The sequence below is a fragment of the Camelina sativa genome, chromosome 20, assembly GCF_030686135.1.
Source record: "Camelina sativa cultivar CO46 ecotype springtype chromosome 20, ASM3068613v1".
Taxonomy (NCBI): Eukaryota; Viridiplantae; Streptophyta; class Magnoliopsida; order Brassicales; family Brassicaceae; genus Camelina; species Camelina sativa.
The window spans coordinates 36,367,333-36,387,236 of record NC_141899.1 but is presented as its reverse complement, the minus strand read 5'-3'; the positions used below and the strand labels follow the sequence as shown (position 1 = coordinate 36,387,236).

Genomic DNA, 19,904 nt, shown 5'->3' with positions numbered 1-19,904 from the left:
ATATATATATTAATTTATTAGTTTTTAATTATTTTCAGTTTTTTTAACTCTATTTAAATATCTAGTTTCTTTCTAGTATTTTTTAAATTAAAAAATCTCAACCGTATGTTCACTTTTGATTTGGCAATAAATAAAAAATAATAACAATAAATTAATTCAAACCTTAAATCTTTATATTTTTTGTTAAAAATTGTTTATGGCTACAATATAAATTCAATTTCGAATTCTGTTTATGGTTACAACCTTAAATTCTCACGTAACGTATATCCTCAATTTCCATTTTAGAAAAGGTGAAAAATATTCTTTTTAGTAAGTAATAAATGTTTTAAATATTTTAGCACATAATAAAAATAGCATTTTCCTTAAAAACAACTAATTAACTCATCCCTCTTTTTCAGGGATCCTAAATATTTTCTTCTTCAACCTCACATTCACTTACTTCATAATTGTTAGTTCTTCTCCATCTCATGCTCTTTTTATTTTTTGGGAGGTTTTTACTTTCTCAATTTCTTCAATAAATCTACATATGTTGAGGCCTCGATTCCAATTATCTCAAAGGTTGTGATTACAATCATTCTCAAATTTTGCTTTGTTATGAGTTTTTGTTTATGTTCTAATTATGATTTTGTAAACAGTGAGGAGATTGACATGTATGTACTCCTACATGGTTTGGGAAAAGATCATGTAAAGGTATTCTTATACTTTGAAATATATATATATATACAATATTCAAGAGATATAATCCTTTTTTTGTAGTATGACGATATTTCAAGCACCATGATAAATCTAACTTACAATCATTATTCTACATGTAGAAGAGGCAAAGTACAGAAAAACCGTTTTCAAGATGAAGGAATAATATCAGCAAGATAATGGAAATGAAGTAACATGAAACAAAAGCAAGATGTGTTTCATAAACGCGGAAGGAATCATGCTCCATTGTAATCTTGGATCATATCACCTTTTTTTTTTCTATAAAGAGTCGATGATGATGTATATTATAGGCTTTGAATAAGATTTGATCTACAAATGATGATGAATTAGTAAAGATTTTAATATAGTTGTATTGAGATTTTAATAGATATTTTAAACAGTTTTTGCTATACAAAATATAATAATTATTAAAAATATATTTTTTATTAATAAAATAAATTAGTAATACGAAAATTATATTAAAAAAATTGTAAATAACATAATTATTGGAAATCAATTATAAAAATTGGAATTAATTTTAACATCACTACTTACAGTTGATACAAAAATTTTACATCAATTATAATAATTGTTACAAATATTAATATCACTTATATTAATTGATACAAATTTAACAACATTTATAATAAATGATACAAAACTTAACATCATTTTTTTACAAGTGATATAAATTAACATCAATATCAATAATTGATGCAAATATTTTTTAAACTGATGCAAAATATTTGCATCATCAAATCATAAATCACTTTTATAAATGATGTAAAACTTATTTGCATCAATATACATGATGCAAATATATAAAATAACTGATGTAATACAACCTTTTTTTTGTAGTGACTAGAGCTCGCTGCCTCCTTAAAACCCCTTCCGTAAACCCATTGGGACAAACCCGAAGTAGGAAAAAGAGTACAGCTCCTTCTAATGACTTAGAGGTGTCTTCACACTAGCGTGATGGTGAAGACACGCGAATCAAGCTTCCCAAAGCTGGTCGCACCCAAGGCTCTTCATTGGTGATGCTAGCCATGATTCCTTGGTGTAAAGTTTGGAGCTTGGATTGGAAATGGCAGTTAGATGACCTTGTCTTGCTCCTCCTTGATGATCCTTGAGGACTGGTTGATGCCACATTGTTGCTCCGGGTTGGATACTTGCCGCCTACGCTAGCTGCTGGACGCTAGTACCGATTGTCCGAGTGTCCAAGAGGTGTCCGAGAAATGTCCAAGAGATGTACAATCCCATGCTCTCATCATTCCCTCCCTCTTCTAGAAGTTTTGACCTCAAAACTCGACCCAACACTTGGATCAAAAAGGAAAACCGAATATGCAGCATCAAGGAATTCAACCAAGGTCTAATTTTATTGGGATCAAAAGGTAAAAGTAAGGCCTTAAGAGAAAAGGATAACACTTCCCCGGTAAGGCCAGTAGCATTGGTCGCTCCGACCCCTTCATGAACCTTGGTTGCTTCCTGAGACTCTCCAGCATGCCACACAAAAGTTTGATCTGCACCAAAGTTTCAAAAATGCCTCGCCATAAGACCTTGTGCGGTAGTGGCTTGGCGCTAAGAGTGGAGAAAGGTGGCACGTCATTGGCAACTCCCAGCTGGAGCGTACTACTTGTAGTATACATGAACAATACCGCATGAAAAGACACCTCAATGGCCATCTCCAGTGGCTCCAATTGCTTGAAACTCCCCATTACCAAGTGATTACCGGATAGGGAACTAATCGCACGGCCAGAAACTTTTTTTGCGTCGCCTATTGACTTGGTATGCATCCCGTATGAGGATTCACGTACCATGGTCGGCTCCGGACACGGTGATCGAGTGTTGGCTCGGTCGTTAAGAGCGGTAAAAAGTTGACCGTGGTCCGCATGACAGACTGAACTTGTGCCTCCGAGTATATGAGCTTGGTGATCTGGCAGCTCAGCCTGGTGTCTCTATGATTCCTTCTGATCCATAGACGTCCTCTTTATGGTCCGGTTCACGATCTGGTTGCGTCCTTGACACGGGTCCTTCAGCTAGCTGTCCGCATGGCTTGATGACTACCCATGGTATTTCTGGTCTCGGTATGATCTAAGCAGGGACGTCTCCTTGGGCTGGTTCCTTGTTCCGAGTTGACAGCTCTCGGTACTGGACTGGAGGAACATAAGTCCTTGATCTCTCAACAAGGGCCGAGTTGCGAATTGATCGCAGAGCCGGCATACGGGATGGTTCGGGGTGTTGGCGCCGTGGTATTTTATCTCGAGTGAACGCGCTTGGGGACCAACTAGGAATTCCTTGGTTGCGGCTGTGGCGGACACTCGAGCGTCTCTCAACCCGTTTCTGAGTTGACGGCAATTCTAATCGGTCAAGCCTGTCGTTAATGTCTTGAAGTCCGCATTGGAGAGAGATCAAAGCGTCTATTGTACTGGTTGGTTCGGGAGTAGGCTCCATTCTCCTTGCGGCTAGGTGCCTTGTATCCTTGTAGTACAAACACCAGTCATCACTATCGGAATCATCATAGAGATTCATCCTTGGCTCGCTATGGCGCGTAGCTCGTGACATAGACGGCCAATGATAGTCCAATGATCCATGCTCGCGTTCCTCTTGATGCGGTCCTTCTTCATAGTCCTTTTCGTACCATGGTTCGTCCTTGGTAGCCTCTGGTTCCAGATCGATACCATGGTGTTCGTCATACCATGGCTTGTCTTCGGTGGCCTCTTGTTCCTGATCAGTACCATGGTGTTCTTCGTACCATGGTTCGTCATCGGAGTTGAAGTCCTCATATTCCATACTTGATCAGGGTTGAATCAAGAATTGGCTATCAATCACGGCTCTAGGACTAGGTACGGTCGATGGTACGGGCGGCTAACGGTGGTTGGCGACGATACGGATGATGGGTACGGACGGCTGGTATGGACGGCCGATGATGTTCGCACGACGGTACGGACGGCGGGTACGGATGGCTGATATGGACAGCGGGTACGGACGGCCAATGATGGTCGGACGTCAGTACGGACAGCTGATATGGACGGTGGGTACGGACGGCCAACGGTGGTCGGACATCGGTACGGTGATACGAGCGTTGAACGATGATACGCGGATGTTGATACGCTGACGCGGCTATATGATCGGACGGTCGTGGGTGGTATGGCCGATGACTCGATCGTGACGTGGCAATGGTACCTCGCAAGTAAGATAAGAGGAGAGGATTAAGCAAATGATCAAAGAGATTAAATTCAAACCTATGGTTAACAAAAGGAAGAAAAAGACAAACAACTTTATCTAATAAAGCCAAAAGCAAAGAACAACCAATGATTGGCAAAAATAGTCACTAAATGTCAACATGACAACTCACCGAAGGACCACAAGGTTCAAAGGTGGCTGTCCACCTCCACATGTGGTGGCCTTGACCAAAAGGACATGAGAGGTGGCTAATCTTCTAACACACAAAAGAAAACTAAACCTAGACCACACAAAATTTCAAAATGTGGCTTTGACCAGTTTGAAATTCAAAATACTTGGCTGAGATTTAAAGAGCAAAAAGCAAGTGGTAGAAACCAAATGACTTTTACCCTAAATGTTACCAAGCAAAGAGGTAAAAACATAATAAAGCAACAAGGCAAAAGCAAAAACGGATCTAACACCCTGTAAACAACAAAACGAAAAGCAACACACCCTAAAACAGATCTAGCACAAGCAAACTAAGAACACTCAAGAACACAAGCAAGAACAACTAATAACGAAAGATGGAAACTAACAACCTAGAGCACAATGAAAGCATAGGATAATAAAAGATGCAAGAACAGAAAGGTAAATGATAGATGCAACCTTGTGTGGAACTTTTAGCTCTGATACCAGCTGATGTGAACCCAGGTCACGGTCGTTTACGGAATCGTACGGACGGACGGTCACTATGGACGGAAGCGGCAGACGGATAGTCGCTGTGGATGGTGGATGGTCTCTGCGGACGGTCGGACGCGGATCTCCGGTTGCGGAACGACGTACGACCTTCAATCTTGTCAGCTCTCTTCAAGGATTGGCGGAATGGAGGGGATCGACCGATGAGAATCTCGACTCGGTGATCTCTAGAAGAGATGGACGGATGGAAAGGATGGAAGCGGGACGAGATTTGCCGATGAATAACTCGACTCGGTAATCTCCGAGAATGATGGTCGGATGAGAGAATGTCTCAGTAAGAAACTCGACCCGATCGGTTCTCAAGGAAATGGCGGATGGGATGCTGCGTACGGATGAACGACGGACGCAGCGGACGAAAGCGATGGATTGATGCGACGACACACGAGAGATGGCTCGGCTCATGATACGGTCGGACTAGGGGATTACGAACCCGGTTCGTGAATCTCATAGGATTTCTCAAGAGCCAAGTGCCGGACTTGGGCTAAGGAGAGGGATGAGACAAGAAACAAAGATTCTCTCTTTGGGAAATTAATTCAATATTCAACTCTTACTTTTACAATGAGGGTTTAGGCCTTTATATAGGGAAGGCTTACATATGGGACAAACCCGAAGTAGGAAAAAGAGTACAACTCCTTCTAATGACTAAAGGGGGGCACTTTGTTTTAAGAAAAATGAAAGCTAGATGAGCTTTAATAGCTAAGCTACTAGCTCAACTAGCTGGAATATGAGCTTAACAAGCTCAAGAAGCTTGATGAACTAGCTAGCTCAACTTAGCTGAGCTACATCAGCTGGTACACTAGCTAGCTCAGCTAGACGAGCTGGCCGACAGCTCAACTTAGCTCGGTGAACTGATCTGGTGCTGACCCAGTTGGGTGGTCTGGTCAGCTAACACTCGAGCTAGAGGAGTAACGTAGCTCGGTAGCATCAACGGTCACCATCAGAAGGGTGCGACTGTTCAAAGAGACGCGACCCATCGAAAAGGGGCAAGGTATGGGCGTGTCCTTTCAAGGGTTTCCTATATAAGGGACGGACGCCCAGCCCATTCAACACACCATCATCCATCCATCGTCCATCTATGCCTTAGAAGAAAAAGGGGTGCGGCTTGGCGAGTACATCGATACTCGTCTGAACTGATGCGCATGCTACCTTTCTATCGAATGTACGATGAGACGAACGATGGTTTGACAATCGAGTCGAACTGATTGATGGATAAGAGACGGTTCGACAATGGAGTCAAACTGATCGCAGGATGATCGACGGTTCGATCATAGCATCGAACTGATCGAAAGGTCAGCGACAATCCGCGCCAATGGTTGGATCGTTCGAGGATTGATTAGTGTTTCATTCGATAGTTGGATCGGGTGATCAAATGATCAACGATTCGAGCCGTAGGTTGGATTGACTGGTCGTATGGTCGATAAGTCGTTCGGAAGTATCGGCCTGGTCGGTGGTTGATTGGCGATTTGAATATGGGGTCGGATCGTTAGATCGGACATGGATCTGATACCAAAACGATGAGTTGATCAAGGTTCAAAGGTATGACCGATAGGTCAACTAAAGGCACGTCTAGTGCCAAGCTTCGGGAACACGAGTGGTTTGAGAAGCGCAACCGATCACCGTGCACCAAAGGGACTATCTATGGCCGGTGAAAAGCCTATGGGGTTGGTTGGTTGTATGGCTAAGTAAAAGACCCCGACCCCGGACTATCTATGGCCGGTGAGGTTCTCTCGACCCAATTCGCTTCTTAGTCATATTTTATGGCCCATTCTTTAAACAAAGTTTATTCGCACATTCTGAGATTCATTACTTAGAGTCTATATGATATAAACATAGAGTAAAGCAAACAAACGGGTATTGTATTATATAATCAAAGGATTCAATACAACTTATGAGTTTGCATAATAAGCTAGTACAAGTTGTATAATCGATCCTAGCTACCCTTAACACCACCACTCATCTTTCCAGCCTTGAGTCTCGCGCTGAAACTAATCCTTTCCCGCGATCACCCTCCTTTCTTGAAATCCAAGTCGCCATTAATAACATTTCCCTTAGGCAGTACAATGTCATGCAATGCACACTAAGTTCTATACATCCATCCAGTACAGCGGTTGGCCTGTAGAGAGTTATCCCGCGCATCAGTTCAGATGGTGTACCGAGGCTTCTGTACAGATCCCCTGTCCAACCACCGAGCCGCGTTTACTTTTCTCCAACCATACCGTCCGTACATGGACACTACGGATGGTACACTGATCGGTAGGGAGGTAGCATGCGCATCAGTTCGGTCATATCACGGTGAACCTAGCGGTTCCCGATCCACTTTCGAGCCCACCCCCTTTCCTCCGACCAGCTGGACCAACCGAAGCATTATATATGCTTATGCTCGATGATGCAACTACCCAATCCCTCAGAACCAATAAGGTTGGTACATCATCGTATCTCCGTCACTCCAACCTTACTCACCGAACTCTCGGCCTTAGAAACCTTTCTTTCGTTCTCTCTCTCGATCACACTCGAGATTTTACTATGTTTTCTGATTTCCGCTGATATCTCGAAATGAATGCCACGCCCTCTATATATAGGGTGTTGGCCGATGTCTAGGCCCCAAAAGGCACCTATCCGTCAAGCCCTTTCGATCGCTCTCGTTTGATCGTGCACGTTTGGTCGTGCCTGTTTGGTCACCACGTCCCATGACCGCTCACCAACTTCCTAGCTGACCCACACACTGTCCACCACCGTCCAGTTGGCCGAGCTTGGTCGAGCTCCTTGGCAGCTGGTCGAGCTAGTGGTAGCTGCCCGGCAGCTGACCGAGCTGATGCAAGCTGGTCAAGCTGTCTGCAGCTGGCCGGGAGCTGTCCGCAGCTGGCCGAGAGCTTTCCGCAGCTGGCCGAGAGCTGTCTGAAGCTGACCGATCTTTGTCCCATACTTGGCTCGTTTTCCCTCATTGTCCGAGCTAGCGAGTAGCTCATTCCCGACTTGTCTGAGATCTCCCTATCATCTCGAACCAAGTCACGGCCTACGATCCTATTCAGGATCGCGGGCGTTACAAGTTTGTCAGGAGACGCCATTGTTGTAGCTTGGTTTGAGCTCAGAAGAAGCTAGTAGTTTCCATAGTATAACTCTGGCGAGAGAGACGTAAGATTCCACATCGGAATCCGTACTCCTTAAACTCGCTTGAGTCGTTTTACTTTCTTGTTCTTTCCTTCTTTAGCAATCGTTGTCTAGGTCTATTCTCTAGATCTTAGGTTTAGTTCGTACATATACTTTGTTAGTACTCTAACTAAACAGCGTTCTATGTTGCAATAATTCTTGTCGTTGATATATGTTGCAATTCCACTCGTAGAACGTTAAGTCGACAAAAAAAAATAAAAAATTTCAAAGAATTAGAAAATAGTTGTTTCACTCTTTCGTTTTAATTCCTCTCGTTGATATATGTTGCAAATTGCAATAATAACATCGGTCGTTGACAAAAAAAAAAAATAAGAATAAAATAAAATAACATCGGTCGTGCCTATTGGAACGAATCTCCTTTTACCGTGTCATCTACAATTTGTTTTTCATGTAATGATCATCTCGTCAGATTTTGAGACGTACAACATTGCTCTTACAACAGACTCTAACTCTAAGGATTGATGTTGCATTCTCTGAGATAAACATGCTCATAGTCTACGTGCTTTGACCAGAAGCCTCTGTATCTTGGAATCCCAATCTCTAGCCATGGTTTGAGGTTACCATTATAGTGTATCACAGCTGCCCTCTCAATATCCCTCTGGTTCACACTCGGGTTGTATCCAAGGCCTAGTGTGTGCCATTTCCGGTCTAGCGGATATGTTCGTCTCCAAAATGTGATTAGACCAGGCGGCAACGTCCCTAGCTTCCACAATTCTCGGTCTTGGTTCTGCAGTTCAAATCGTTCGTGTATAAGATTAGCAAACATTCTTGGAATCAAGACGGATGCGACTTAGCCCACACTGACAGGCAACTCAAACATAAGTAAAATATATTTTCTGCATACCAGATCCTGCCATCGATGATAAACCTCTGTGATGTTTTGCCTCTTCCATTCATCCAGATCAAAGACATTCATACCATATGCCCAACCACAAGCACGAGGGTCAAAGTTCTTGGAGATGAGTGGATTTGAGAAGTTCAGATAACGGTCAAAGCGATGAAAGCTTTCCCCACAAGTCTCTACAGCACCGTTGACATTACCTCTCAGATCAACTGACCAAAGACCAGAAAGGTCCTTCTGCACAACTATATCATCATCCAAGAAGAGCACTTTGCTGAGCTTCGGAAAGATCTCAGGCAAGTAAAAACGAAGATGATTAAGGATCGATAAGTATTTTGGATTCCGGAACTTGATGTTTGTGTCTGAATTTGTATGGTGGGCTCTGAAGTAGTAATCTATCATCGATCTAGAACTAAGCTGTTTAAGAACGGGACTGTAGCTTGAATTCAGCCATGTAAATTCTTCAACATTCTGAACCTGGATGGTGGCTTTGCCTGGTGGGTTGTCCAGGAACCACATCCTCATAGCGGCATAATTGAGTCTGTCTGTGACGATGTGGAAGACATGCTTTGAGGGATGCTGCCAATAAACCATTAAGACCCGTAAGTTTAACAGAAAGACGCACAATATAAAATGTTAAAACAAAAGAACAAAGTCACTTCTTACCTTTGCATTGGTTATGGTAGAGTTAACAACAACTGACGTAGCCAAAACATTATCAGAGAAAAGGGCATAGTGATACAGCAGAGTATCTTCTAGTTTGTCCTGATTTGGGAATTGTTGTTGAGATGAATTTAAAGCATAATAATCTGTCGTGAGGCGCAGAGGGAGGCAGTGAAGTCCTTTTGGAATGGTTTTAGCAGTCAATTGAGTCAAGAACATGGTTTGCTTCTTATGGACCCGTAGCTGCTCCTCTGCGGAGTGGAGCATTGCACGTAGCTTCTTGACCACTGTGGAACAGTCATCTTGGATCTGCTTGCCTTTGGCCAAAGTTTGCTCCATTGCTTTTAGCTTGTCAATAGCACTGGGTTTTATTTAAAAAATGGGTAGAGAAATCATCAGTTAAGAAGAGGAAGAAACATGTTTTTTTCGAGAGGTGATAAACAACAAGTGGGAACTTACGTCTTTGGGAGATCCGAATCCTTGGAGGCATCTGCAAGTGCCCGTTGAACTTCTTTAACACGGAGTCGAAGCTCCCTGACAAAATGTGGATTGGCCTTTGCAGATAGAAGTGAAAGATAAACCTTAGCCCTAATAAGCTGATCTTTAAGGTGCCTGACCTGAGCATCAGGCAACAAGACGTTGTTTATCTTCTCTTTCTTAGCTCCGAAAGCATTAGGCTCATGGTCATCAGCTTTTTCAGAGGTTTGCTGGGACAATTGAACAGGGGTCCTTTCCTGAAAGATGATGAGATTGACAGCACAAATATATGAGGGAAAGGGGAAATAAAAATTGTGGGCACAACAAGACCCCCTAAGGAGGAAGCTACATACATACGTTACGTGCATAGGCAACCACAAGGAGGATAGGTAGGGTTTTCTCCTAATTTTATACTACTAGTTATCAAGTAAGTATAAAAAGCCAAATCTGGAGCCCTAACTAACAACAACAAGGAAAAAACCCACTTCTGATTCCCGTGGTAAAAAGAAAGAGATTTTAAGGGTGTAGAAAACACCAACGTACGTACCCTATTAATCTCAGAGGCAGAATCAGTGACTTGTTTGATAGAATTGTCGTCGTCATCGTCGGTGGCGGAAAGAACTCGAGCAGACAATTGGTCTCTGGCTTCTTCTGAGGTAATTGGCGAAATGAGAGAGGAGGGGGGGAGGAGAAAAAAAAAAAAAAAAAAAAAAAAAAAAAAAAAAAAAAGAGGAATTCACATCACATCACATCACACGTACCTTGCCGTCGTGAATTCTTATCGACGGAATAGACCACGACTTCTTCTCCTCCTCTGAGCACTGCCGGAGATTCCTATAGACAGATGCAATGTTGAACAAGAAATTGAAGAAACGAGAGCTAAAGAAAGAAAGATCTGATTGAAGTAAAACCACTTGGAAAAAAAGTACCCGCGGAAGCAGATTCAAACGATTCCCATCGGAATTGAAAGTCTGAAAAGGAAACAAATGTGAACAAGTCGAAAACACCTAACAGGTCATCAAAAGAGAGAGAGAGAGAGTGTCATATGATACGGACCAAGGCGGTTACGTCCTCGAGGAAATCGCGCTTAGCTGCTACAGAATGAAACAAAGAAGACGATGATTAGAAATGCAAAATCCAAATCGGAGATATGAGAGAGAGATTGAGAGAAGAACCGACAAAAGGGAGTCTTGAAGGAAGCGGCGGGATCGGTGTAGAGGAGGATAGGAGCGACGACGGTGAGGAGCATGAAGAAAAGAACAAGATTTCGAAGCTTCACCATCATCGTCACCCAGTTCAGTTGAGAGCGCATCAGCAGATCAAGAGAGCCAAAACACTTTCTTTTTTCTTTTTTTTTTAAGTGTGAGTGATTGAGAGAGAGAGAGAGAGAAGAAGAAGAAGAAGAAGAAGAAGAAGAACAAGTGAAAAGAAAAAACAAATTACCAGCTGGTGGTGGATGATAAGACGCTTTTACCCTTCATTATTTGAACTATCTGAATTTGTGTGGTCTATATAGATTCCCCCTCACACACAAAGCTCACTAACCGAAAAATGAACCCTCCTTGCTGTTTGGGCCTTTGAAACCCACAACATTCGTTTTTAATACCTGGCTGGGCCATACAATAATTAACGAGCGATAGAAACGAACGATGTCGTTTAGAGATCGATCTATCAAATTCCCGAATTCTGGGAAAGAAGAAGAAGACGACTTATATCACTTATCAGACTCTCCCACTCTAATGGCGCCTCAGCTTCTCTCCTCCCGTACCTTCAAATCTCTCTTTGACTCTGTCGACACTTTCCTCTTTGACTGCGATGGTATACCCTCTGCCCTTTTATTCCTTAATTCCTTCTCTGATGGATGATGATTCATCGATTCGATTCGATTCGATTCAGGTGTTATATGGAAGGGTGAAACGCTCATCGATGGCGTCTCCCAAACTCTCGACCTAATCCGCTCTAAGGCACTTGACCTTTTCCCACTCTCCTCCCTTTCCATTTCCCTTTCCCCTCTCTCTCTCTCTCTCTCTCTCTCTCTCTCTCTCTCTGATGATTTTTGTGTCAGGGTAAAAATGTTGTCTTTGTGACAAACAATTCGGTCAAATCGAGGAGGCAATACGCTGAAAAGTTCCGATCTTTGGGTCTTTCTTCTGTTACTCAGGTGTGTACCTTACCTTCTTCCATTCCCTACCTAAACCCTGTCCTGTGGCCTTTTTCTAAACTGTGATTATCTTTGCAAGGATGAGATCTTCTCTTCCTCTTTTGCCGCAGCTATGTACCTCAAAGTCAACAACTTCCCAAGGACAAGAAGGTTCGTCTTTGACTAACAAAATTTCCTTATGTCTCTATCCCGTCCTTGTTTTCTCACTATTTCGTCTTTGCTGTTTGTAGGTTTATGTGATTGGTGGAGAGGGTGTTCTCGAGGAGCTGCAGATTGCTGGTTTTTCAGGTCTTGGTGGTCCCGTAAGTAGTCTTTTTTTTTTTTCTTTTTTGGAACTACTTTTACTATGATCGCTTTGACGACTAATAGATATTGGCCCTGATGAGTGTTTAAACCAGCCAAACATTGGATACTTCGAGTTCCTCAGCAGTATTTGTCTCCCTGCAGGAAGATGGTGAAAAGAAGGCACAATGGAAATCAAACTGTCTCTTTGAACATGATAAAAGTGTAATGTGCCTATCAGACTTTGATTCCTAATTGGCCGTATATAGAATCTTGCTTTTCTTTTTCTTCTTCTATTTTGCTCTCCATGTTTCTTCATGTCTTCCTGTCTCAGGTTGGAGCAGTTGTAGTCGGACTAGACCCCAACATTAACTACTATAAGCTTCAGTAAGATGGATTATACTAATTGCATACAAGTCGGTTGTTTTAATCCAGTTTTTGAGAGTCTAGTCTAACACTATAACCGGTAACGGCAGGTACGGGACCCTCTGTGTACGTGAGAATCCTGGATGTCTTTTCATTGCGACCAACCGTGATGCAGTAGGACATATGACAGATCTGCAGGAGTGGCCTGGTATGGTCATTAGACTCAAAATGCTACAGCGCCCAAAGTAGCAGTATGCTTGTCACAGCATCAAATTCTTACTCGTAATTCTAGGTGCTGGTTGTATGGTTGCTGCGATGTGTGGATCAACTGAAAGAGAACCAATAGTTGTTGGCAAACCATCTACTTTCATGATGGACTTTCTGCTACAAAAGTAAAAGTGCACTTCCTTTCTCAGCTCATAGTGTGCACTATATATAGCATTGTGTGATGAAGAGGTATCTTTTCCTTGTGTTTACAGATTTGGGACAGACTCGTCAAGAATGTGCATGGTGGGTGATAGGCTAGATACTGATATCTTGTTTGGGCCAGAATGCTGGCTGCAAAACCCTCCTGGTCTTAACAGGTCACTCTTTTGATATTTGTTTTTGAGTTTTACTAGCCATCATCACAAGTCAATGGTGATATGTGGACAATGAATGTATTAGTGAACTGAAAAGTTGTTGGGCTTGTCAAAAACAGGGGTGACAAGTGAATCGGATCTACTAGAAAAAGACAACAAGATTGAACCAGACTATTATACAAGAACAGTCTCTGATATCACAAAACTGATGGATTCCCCTAGTAAGTAAGGCCGTCATCATCTTGCCTTGCGGTGAAACAGTAAGATATGTCCTATTATTGCGTATGGAAAGATGAACTTTCTGATTGTTATTATTTTTGTCTTGGCTAATAATCTGAGGATCCATCGGAAAACATGGCTTTCTAGCTTTTGATAACGGCTGAGTTGAATTCGTTTGTTATGTTGGATTTAAAGAAGATTTCTGAATGAACGGGTAATGAATGACTAAATAAGATTTTCGTGGAAAGTCCAAAAAGCACAGCCTGGTTTCAGGTCATATGGTGGGTGGGTTATATTGTTTATTACTAGTAGCCTTTATAGCCTTGCTTGGTCCAGAAACATGTGATGTGTATTGATAATAGAAACTAGAAAATGTAAACGGTCGTATCGAGGAACACAGATGTCTCGAGTTAAGATTTTTAAAAGGTGTCCAACCCAAACGGCATGTGAATGTGATGTGATTGTCAGCGAATATTCCGCTCCTGCAAAGTTAAACTTAATGATAATGAAACTCATCCTCAGTTTGGCTGTTTCTGCTGTGTCTATAAGGAAGTTTTGCAAAGGGCACAGGAACATAATGAGGGAAAAGAGTACAAATCTTATTTGTGCTTTTAGCATGCCTTGTATCTTTTTTTTTTCTTCTCAAAGTCATTTCATTAATGCTTACTAACACAACAACAGGTCTAAATTGTCTGCACCGTGAAATTAAGACATAATCTTTCATCATTTGCATAACATTTTGTCTATATTTAAAAGAGAATTCAACCAAAAAAAACCCAAACTTGTCAGACTTTGCCAAAAAAAACATGAATTTTTAGTCTAGCCAAATAAATACTCAACTTTTGTTGATTTTCAAATATAATAACAAACTTTTCATTGACTTGTCAAATTAGCACACTGTTTATAAAATTAACAGATAAATTAAACGTCGTTAACACCACCCGTTAACTGTTGGGGTTAAATCATACACGTCTTTTTAAAAAATTTAATTTTAAAAAAAAATGCATCATGAAGGGTCGAACTCGGGTTATGAAAGTACATAAAGGAGGATTATACCACTGGACCAGCGGCAGCTTTCAAACAATATTGCAACATACTTGTTTTTATTATGTGCTTACACGGAATACAAAAAAAAAAAATATAATCAGAGTTTATGGACTTTATCGTCTCGAGAGAGAAGAAAACGCAAGCATTTTTTCCGTTGAAACTAACAGGTCAATTTAATTTTTCAACCTCCAATTCATAGGTTACCCAGATCTATTCGATTATTTTTTCTGCTGAAACTAATTTCTCTCGATTTTACTTTTTTCTAGATTTAAGGATTTTTCTCTTGATTCAAAATCGATGGCTAAGAAAAGGAGTAACATTGTTGACAGAAGTCCTCCCGGTCGGAATTTGCATCAGTCGAAGAAGAGAGGATGGGGTAGTTGGTTATCCTAGGCATAAGCTCAACCCTGTTTTATGTTATGTTATTTAGTCCATTTTAAGTTGCAGGTTTTTGTTAGTTAATTTTCAGATTTTGGAACTAAGTAGCAGGTTTGGTTTGAACAATTCTCAGTTTTGGTTTGAACAATTCTAAGTTTTGGTTTTGCAAGTGAATAGAAATTGCAGTTTTTCCTTATTTTAGTTGGTTAGTTTGCAGGTTTTTGTTAGTTAATTTCTAGATTTTGGTACTAAATTGCAGGTTTAATCTGAACAATTTTAAGTTCTGGAAAAGAGTACAAATCAAGAGAAATTAGTTTCAACAAAAAAATCAATGAGTAGATCTATGTCATCTGTGAATTGAAGAAGGTTGAAAAGAAAAAAAAAAGATCGACCTGCTTGCGTTTTCTTCTCTCTCGAGACGATAAAGTCGATAAACTCTGATTATATTCTTTTTTAATTCCGTGTACGCATATAATAAAAACAAGTATGTTGCAATAATATTTAAAAGTTGCCGCTGGTCCAGTGGTATAGTCCTCCCTTATGTACTCTCATAACACGAGTTCGATTCTTGGCGATTTTTTTTTTTTTAAATTAAAAATTTCAAAATGACGTGTATGATTTAACCCCAACAGTTAACGGTAGTGTTAATGACGTTTAATATGTCTGTTAATTTTATAAACAGCGTGCTAATTTGGTAAGTCAATGAAAAGTTTGTTATTATATTTGAAAATCAACAAAAGTTGAGTATTTATTTGGCAAGACCAAAAATTCATGTTTTTTTTGGTAAATTTTGGAAAGTTTGGGTTTTTTTTGATTGAATTCTCATATTTTAAAAGTTCAGGAATTATCAGTTTACGCAAATTTGTGATCATTCAACTTTATTTATTATTTAAGAATTTTCGGCCATTAGTTACTTCTTTCTCTCTCTCTTTACCATTTTTTCTTATCCCATACGGAACACTAGGGAGGTACCCGCGCCTAAAGCGCGGTATTAAGATTTTAATAATAATTGTTTTGTTACTTTATGATATGTTATATTTCTAAACTAATTTTTTTAAAGTTTATAATATTTTATTGGATTATAAATACATTTTTGTATTTGCATATATAGTAAAAGACTTATTTCACTAAAGAAAAATAATTTTCTAAATGTGAATTACTAATTGAGTCTTTTAAATAAACTTCTAAACTGTAGTAAACAGATATTGAGATTCAATAAGTAATACCAAATTTTGTAAGAGCGTAAGCAATTTCCAAAAGTTCGATATTAGAATGTATTATCTAAATTACAAAATAAAGTTTAGAGTAACGGAAAGTTGGATTTGAGTAGCGGTTAATACAAAAACTAAAATATAGAGTCCTTTAAATAGAAGAAAAAGAGACAGCCAACATCCCATTCTTTACATTTGAGTTACTGAGCTTTAACCTTGTTGGTTCATCACATGTTTTATATAATAACGCCCAGCAAATTCAGTCCTGCAAATATATAAATTGTTTTAAGAAATTTGACTTTAACATCATACAGAACTTGATTTCATAAAAATAATTACATCTTACATAGCCTGATGATGCTCCAGTCCTTCGTACTCTGGTTTTATGAAGATCTTCGAAGAGTTTAAGGTATTTTCAAGACATGGTGAACCTATGGACATTTAGAATTTTAGGTAATTTTATTGATTACCTTATGATAATTAAAACTTATGTTACATACCTTCATATTCTCCAACCCTCATAAACCGCATTACACAGAATACAGGTTCGGATTTGTATATGAGATGGCACCCGCTTGATTGCCATATGGTCCTGAATTCAGTAGCGTGGTTGTCTTTGAGACGACACTTCACAGTCTCACACCTACATGTTTATCAACTCAATTAAAATGTTGACAGAAACTACTTTGAATTGTAACAATCATAAAGGGAAATTAAATATCTTGTACCTGCCATTCAACAATGTGAGAACAACTTCATTAATATCAATGATACTCCCAGGCCTTCTTCTATCTTCCACATCCATTATACACGCACAAACATCTAATTTGGGAAAAAGAGAATATAGGTTTTCAAAGTGTTGCTAATCTATTATTGGTAAAGTGTTATTATTCCTTTTTTATGTGAAGAACCAATACACAAAGTTTCATAAATCCTAAAATTAAGAATCTACTTTTCAAACACAAAGATACCAATTAACTATATAGACGGATTGTTTCAAACTAATATAATCAATTTAAGAAATACTTACCGAAAGTTATGGGTTGATATATTCTTCCATGTTTTATGTCATCCAAATCCTCGAACCTAAAGTAATTCTTAGGACTCAATGATTCGAGCAGCGTCATTGTGGTTTGACCCGTAAATTTAATCTGATAGGGGTGATGAGTATTCCTATCCTCCAGGGTTGGATAGATCACTTTGAAATTTCTAATATTGTACCACTCACCATCGTATATATATTTCGGGAGGTTAGCGAGTGTATCATTCAAATAAGGAGCTTCAATAGTGTCACCCTTCACAGTTTAACAAAAAATTTGTAAGAAGTCTTATATACAACAACTGTTAGAACTCGAAATTTAAGTAAATATCATTCAGATAATGACTCTAACCTTTTGATCCACAAGAAGCAGAACTCGTTTTTTGAAGAACTCTCTGACTGTCCAAGAGTGTAAGACCTTGACATTGATATACCAATTAGTTCTTTCTCGAACCAGACCAGCAATATAATCGAATTTCATGATTCTCTCAAATTAGGTTTTGCTTGATTCTTCAATGTTAACGAAAACAAAAAGGGGATTTTTGATTTATAAGAATACAAAGAGTCACGACTAAACGTTGCGTCTCAATCTTTTTAGTTTCTCGCTTTAGTCTGATTATTTTAAATTATAATATTATATAAATAAACACAGTTTTAATATAAGGTTCATCACATTGTTTATGTAGAAAATATAATTTATGTTAACGTGTTTAAGATGTTTATACGTACTCAATTTTCAAAACTTAACACTTGGATATTTATATGTTTTTACGTACTCATTTTTAAAAACTTAACACTTGTATATTGATATTTTAAAAGGTAATATCATTAAGGTGAAAAAAACTGAGAATCAGATGACAATATTATGGAATGGAACGTTATAGTAGATATTAGATGCTTAAAAGAAAATCATATATTTTCAAAGACTTCTTTGAAAACTACATTAAGGGTTTTGTTCTGACATTTCCCTTCTTCATCTGTAATCAAAATCTTCAATCCTTTTCTGCTTGTAACTCTGGAAAATGCAACGTATAGTTGTCCATGTGTAAATACGGGCTTGGGTAGATACAATCCAACATGTTCCAACGTCTGTCCTTGGCTTTTATTTATAGTGATCGCAAATGCAAGAGCAACGGGAAACTGACGACGCCTCATACGAAAGGGAAACTTTGCATCCGGTGGCGACACAAACATCCTAGGGATAAGAACTTTGTCGTTGACGTTTCTTTTACCTGTTACAATCCTTGCTTCAATAACATGATTCGCCATTTGTGTGACAATCAATCTCGTACCATTGCATAAACCTCGCTTAGGATCAATATTCCTAAGCAACATGATAGGTGCTCCCTTTTTTAGCGTCAGAACATGGTTAGGTAATCCAGAAACGTGAATACTGTTTAAGAATTCCTGAGTGTAGATCATATCGTCGTATGCACTTGTATCGGAAGTCTCGATGCTGTCTGAACTCAAATACTGTCTTTCTTCCCCTCGATATAATAAAATTCAAATAAGTAACTGTTTATATTGAATTTTGTTTGCAAAAAAAATATTTTTTAAAAAGTTGCACTCTTAATTTACCTGGAAGTTGAGAGAGCATATATTGATTTATTTTATCGACGTCATCATTTCTTGGACTAAGAATAGCTCTTTCGCAAAAGAATTTTGCATCGGTCCTTGTTGCAAATGATGGACCGTATATCTGTTTAACAATTGCTTCTATAGGATTATCACATGCAACAATCAATAAATCCTCGGGTATTTCTATTTCTACCTCACCATTGTTAGGCTCGTTGATCTTGCCATCCCCAATATTGAGTAGCCATTTTGAAAATGTGGAGAGAGCATCTGCATCCTGACTATTTTTCGCCTTGCGAAGCCTCATGTTTTGTGTAAGCCGAAGTACTTTACAACTATCCCAAAGCAATGATGAGTTTATAGAGGCTAAAACTGTTCCAACTCTCCCAGCCTCTGGCACAACCGGTAAAATTTGTCTAACATCACCCCCTAAAACAAAAACTTTACCTCCAAAAATCCGATCACACTTCATAATATCTCGCATACTCCTATCCAAGGTTTCGAAACAATATTTGTTCATTTGGAGCCTCATCCCATATAATGAGCTTTGCTTCTCTAATTAACTCGGCAACATGTGCTTTACCATCTATCGAACATATTGTAAATTCGTCCACATGGATGGGTATACCAAATCTAGAATGAGCTGTCCTACCACCTTCCATAAGTAAAGCAGCTATACCACTCGATGCAACATTAAGAACAATATCATCCCTAGATCGAATATCAGCGCCAAGAATACTCCACAAGAATGTTTTTCCGGTACCACCAAATCCATGAACAAAAAACATACCTCCCTTGTTACAATTCACAGCTTCAATAATTTCTAGGTAGACACTTCGTTACTCATCGGTCGACATACGTAACCACTTGTCTAAATTCTCTCTTTGTTCATCACGGCTGTAGTTTCTCTCATCTATTAGAAGCCTATTCTCATTATTATCCATCACAGATTGGTCTGGTTTAGGCATATTCACAATAGTTGACAGAGAGCTTCCGTTGGACCGCATAATTATTTCAATCTCAGCTAAGCATAAGTTTGTTATCTGTTCCTGACTTAACATTAGACCTGCATTAGGGATAATTTTTTTTTAGTTGACATATTTATGATCAGAATAATAATCGCATACGTTAGTGTAGATCAGTAAATTTTAGAAATACTATACTATTATATTTATTTATATTTTAAAAACTAAATACTTACTGTGGTTGTTCGTACGGTTCCTTTGCAAATACAAAATATCTTTGCACAATATGTCTTTTGTAGCGAGCCAGAGATCGAGAGGCA

At 39.3% G+C, this 19,904-nt stretch overlaps 4 protein-coding genes, 2 long non-coding RNA genes and 1 pseudogene across 9 annotated transcripts; 3 read left to right on the top strand and 4 right to left on the bottom strand.

Annotated features, from left to right (window-relative positions):
* Positions 1-417: 417 nt before the first annotated feature.
* On the top strand, positions 418-1,030 carry LOC147919966 (uncharacterized). Its single transcript, XR_015592691.1, has 3 exons — positions 418-558; positions 636-690; positions 816-1,030. It is a non-coding gene; the product is annotated as an uncharacterized LOC147919966 (long non-coding RNA).
* Positions 1,031-8,099: 7,069 nt separating this feature from the next.
* Positions 8,100-11,329, bottom strand: LOC104772065 (putative galacturonosyltransferase 4). 4 transcript variants are annotated; one of them, XM_010496716.3, is made up of 9 exons: positions 10,940-11,329; positions 10,817-10,854; positions 10,690-10,731; positions 10,522-10,594; positions 10,308-10,411; positions 9,743-10,017; positions 9,287-9,644; positions 8,624-9,199; positions 8,100-8,506 (listed from the first exon to the last, which is right to left on the bottom strand). In XM_010496716.3, exons 1-9 carry the CDS (start codon positions 11,070-11,072, stop codon positions 8,231-8,233), a joined length of 1,875 nt encoding a protein of 624 aa, XP_010495018.2. In that variant the 5' UTR covers positions 11,073-11,329; the 3' UTR covers positions 8,100-8,230. The 4 variants fall into 4 exon arrangements, with proteins under 4 accessions (XP_010495018.2, XP_010495019.2, XP_019098044.2 ...); XM_010496717.3 differs by having other exon boundaries at positions 10,817-10,851; positions 10,940-11,236; XM_019242499.2 differs by having other exon boundaries at positions 10,308-10,408; positions 10,940-11,201.
* A 64-nt stretch (positions 11,330-11,393) lies between these two features.
* On the top strand, positions 11,394-13,407 carry LOC104772064 (phosphoglycolate phosphatase 2). Its single transcript, XM_087504668.1, is given in 11 exon segments — positions 11,394-11,578; positions 11,657-11,724; positions 11,826-11,921; positions 12,001-12,075; positions 12,152-12,223; positions 12,369-12,428; positions 12,538-12,590; positions 12,680-12,803; positions 12,805-12,961; positions 13,049-13,153; positions 13,270-13,407. Coding segments are annotated over 9 exon segments (768 nt in total). The 5' UTR covers positions 11,394-11,409; the 3' UTR covers positions 12,856-12,961; positions 13,049-13,153; positions 13,270-13,407.
* A 1,121-nt stretch (positions 13,408-14,528) lies between these two features.
* LOC104772063 (uncharacterized) lies at positions 14,529-14,990 on the top strand. Its single transcript, XR_764998.2, has 2 exons — positions 14,529-14,583; positions 14,683-14,990. It is a non-coding gene; the product is annotated as an uncharacterized LOC104772063 (long non-coding RNA).
* Positions 14,991-16,347: 1,357 nt separating this feature from the next.
* LOC147919965 (uncharacterized) lies at positions 16,348-17,525 on the bottom strand. The gene is made up of 5 exons (XM_087504187.1): positions 17,397-17,525; positions 17,036-17,300; positions 16,734-16,827; positions 16,506-16,648; positions 16,348-16,436 (listed from the first exon to the last, which is right to left on the bottom strand). Exons 1-5 carry the CDS (start codon positions 17,523-17,525, stop codon positions 16,348-16,350), a joined length of 720 nt encoding a protein of 239 aa, XP_087360313.1.
* A 428-nt stretch (positions 17,526-17,953) lies between these two features.
* On the bottom strand, positions 17,954-18,466 carry LOC147919964 (uncharacterized). The gene has a single exon (XM_087504799.1). The coding sequence runs from the start codon at positions 18,464-18,466 to the stop codon at positions 17,954-17,956; it is 513 nt and encodes a 170-aa protein (XP_087360925.1).
* A 44-nt stretch (positions 18,467-18,510) lies between these two features.
* Positions 18,511-19,626, bottom strand: LOC147919963 (uncharacterized; annotated as a pseudogene).
* Between the last annotated feature and the right edge of the window lie 278 nt (positions 19,627-19,904).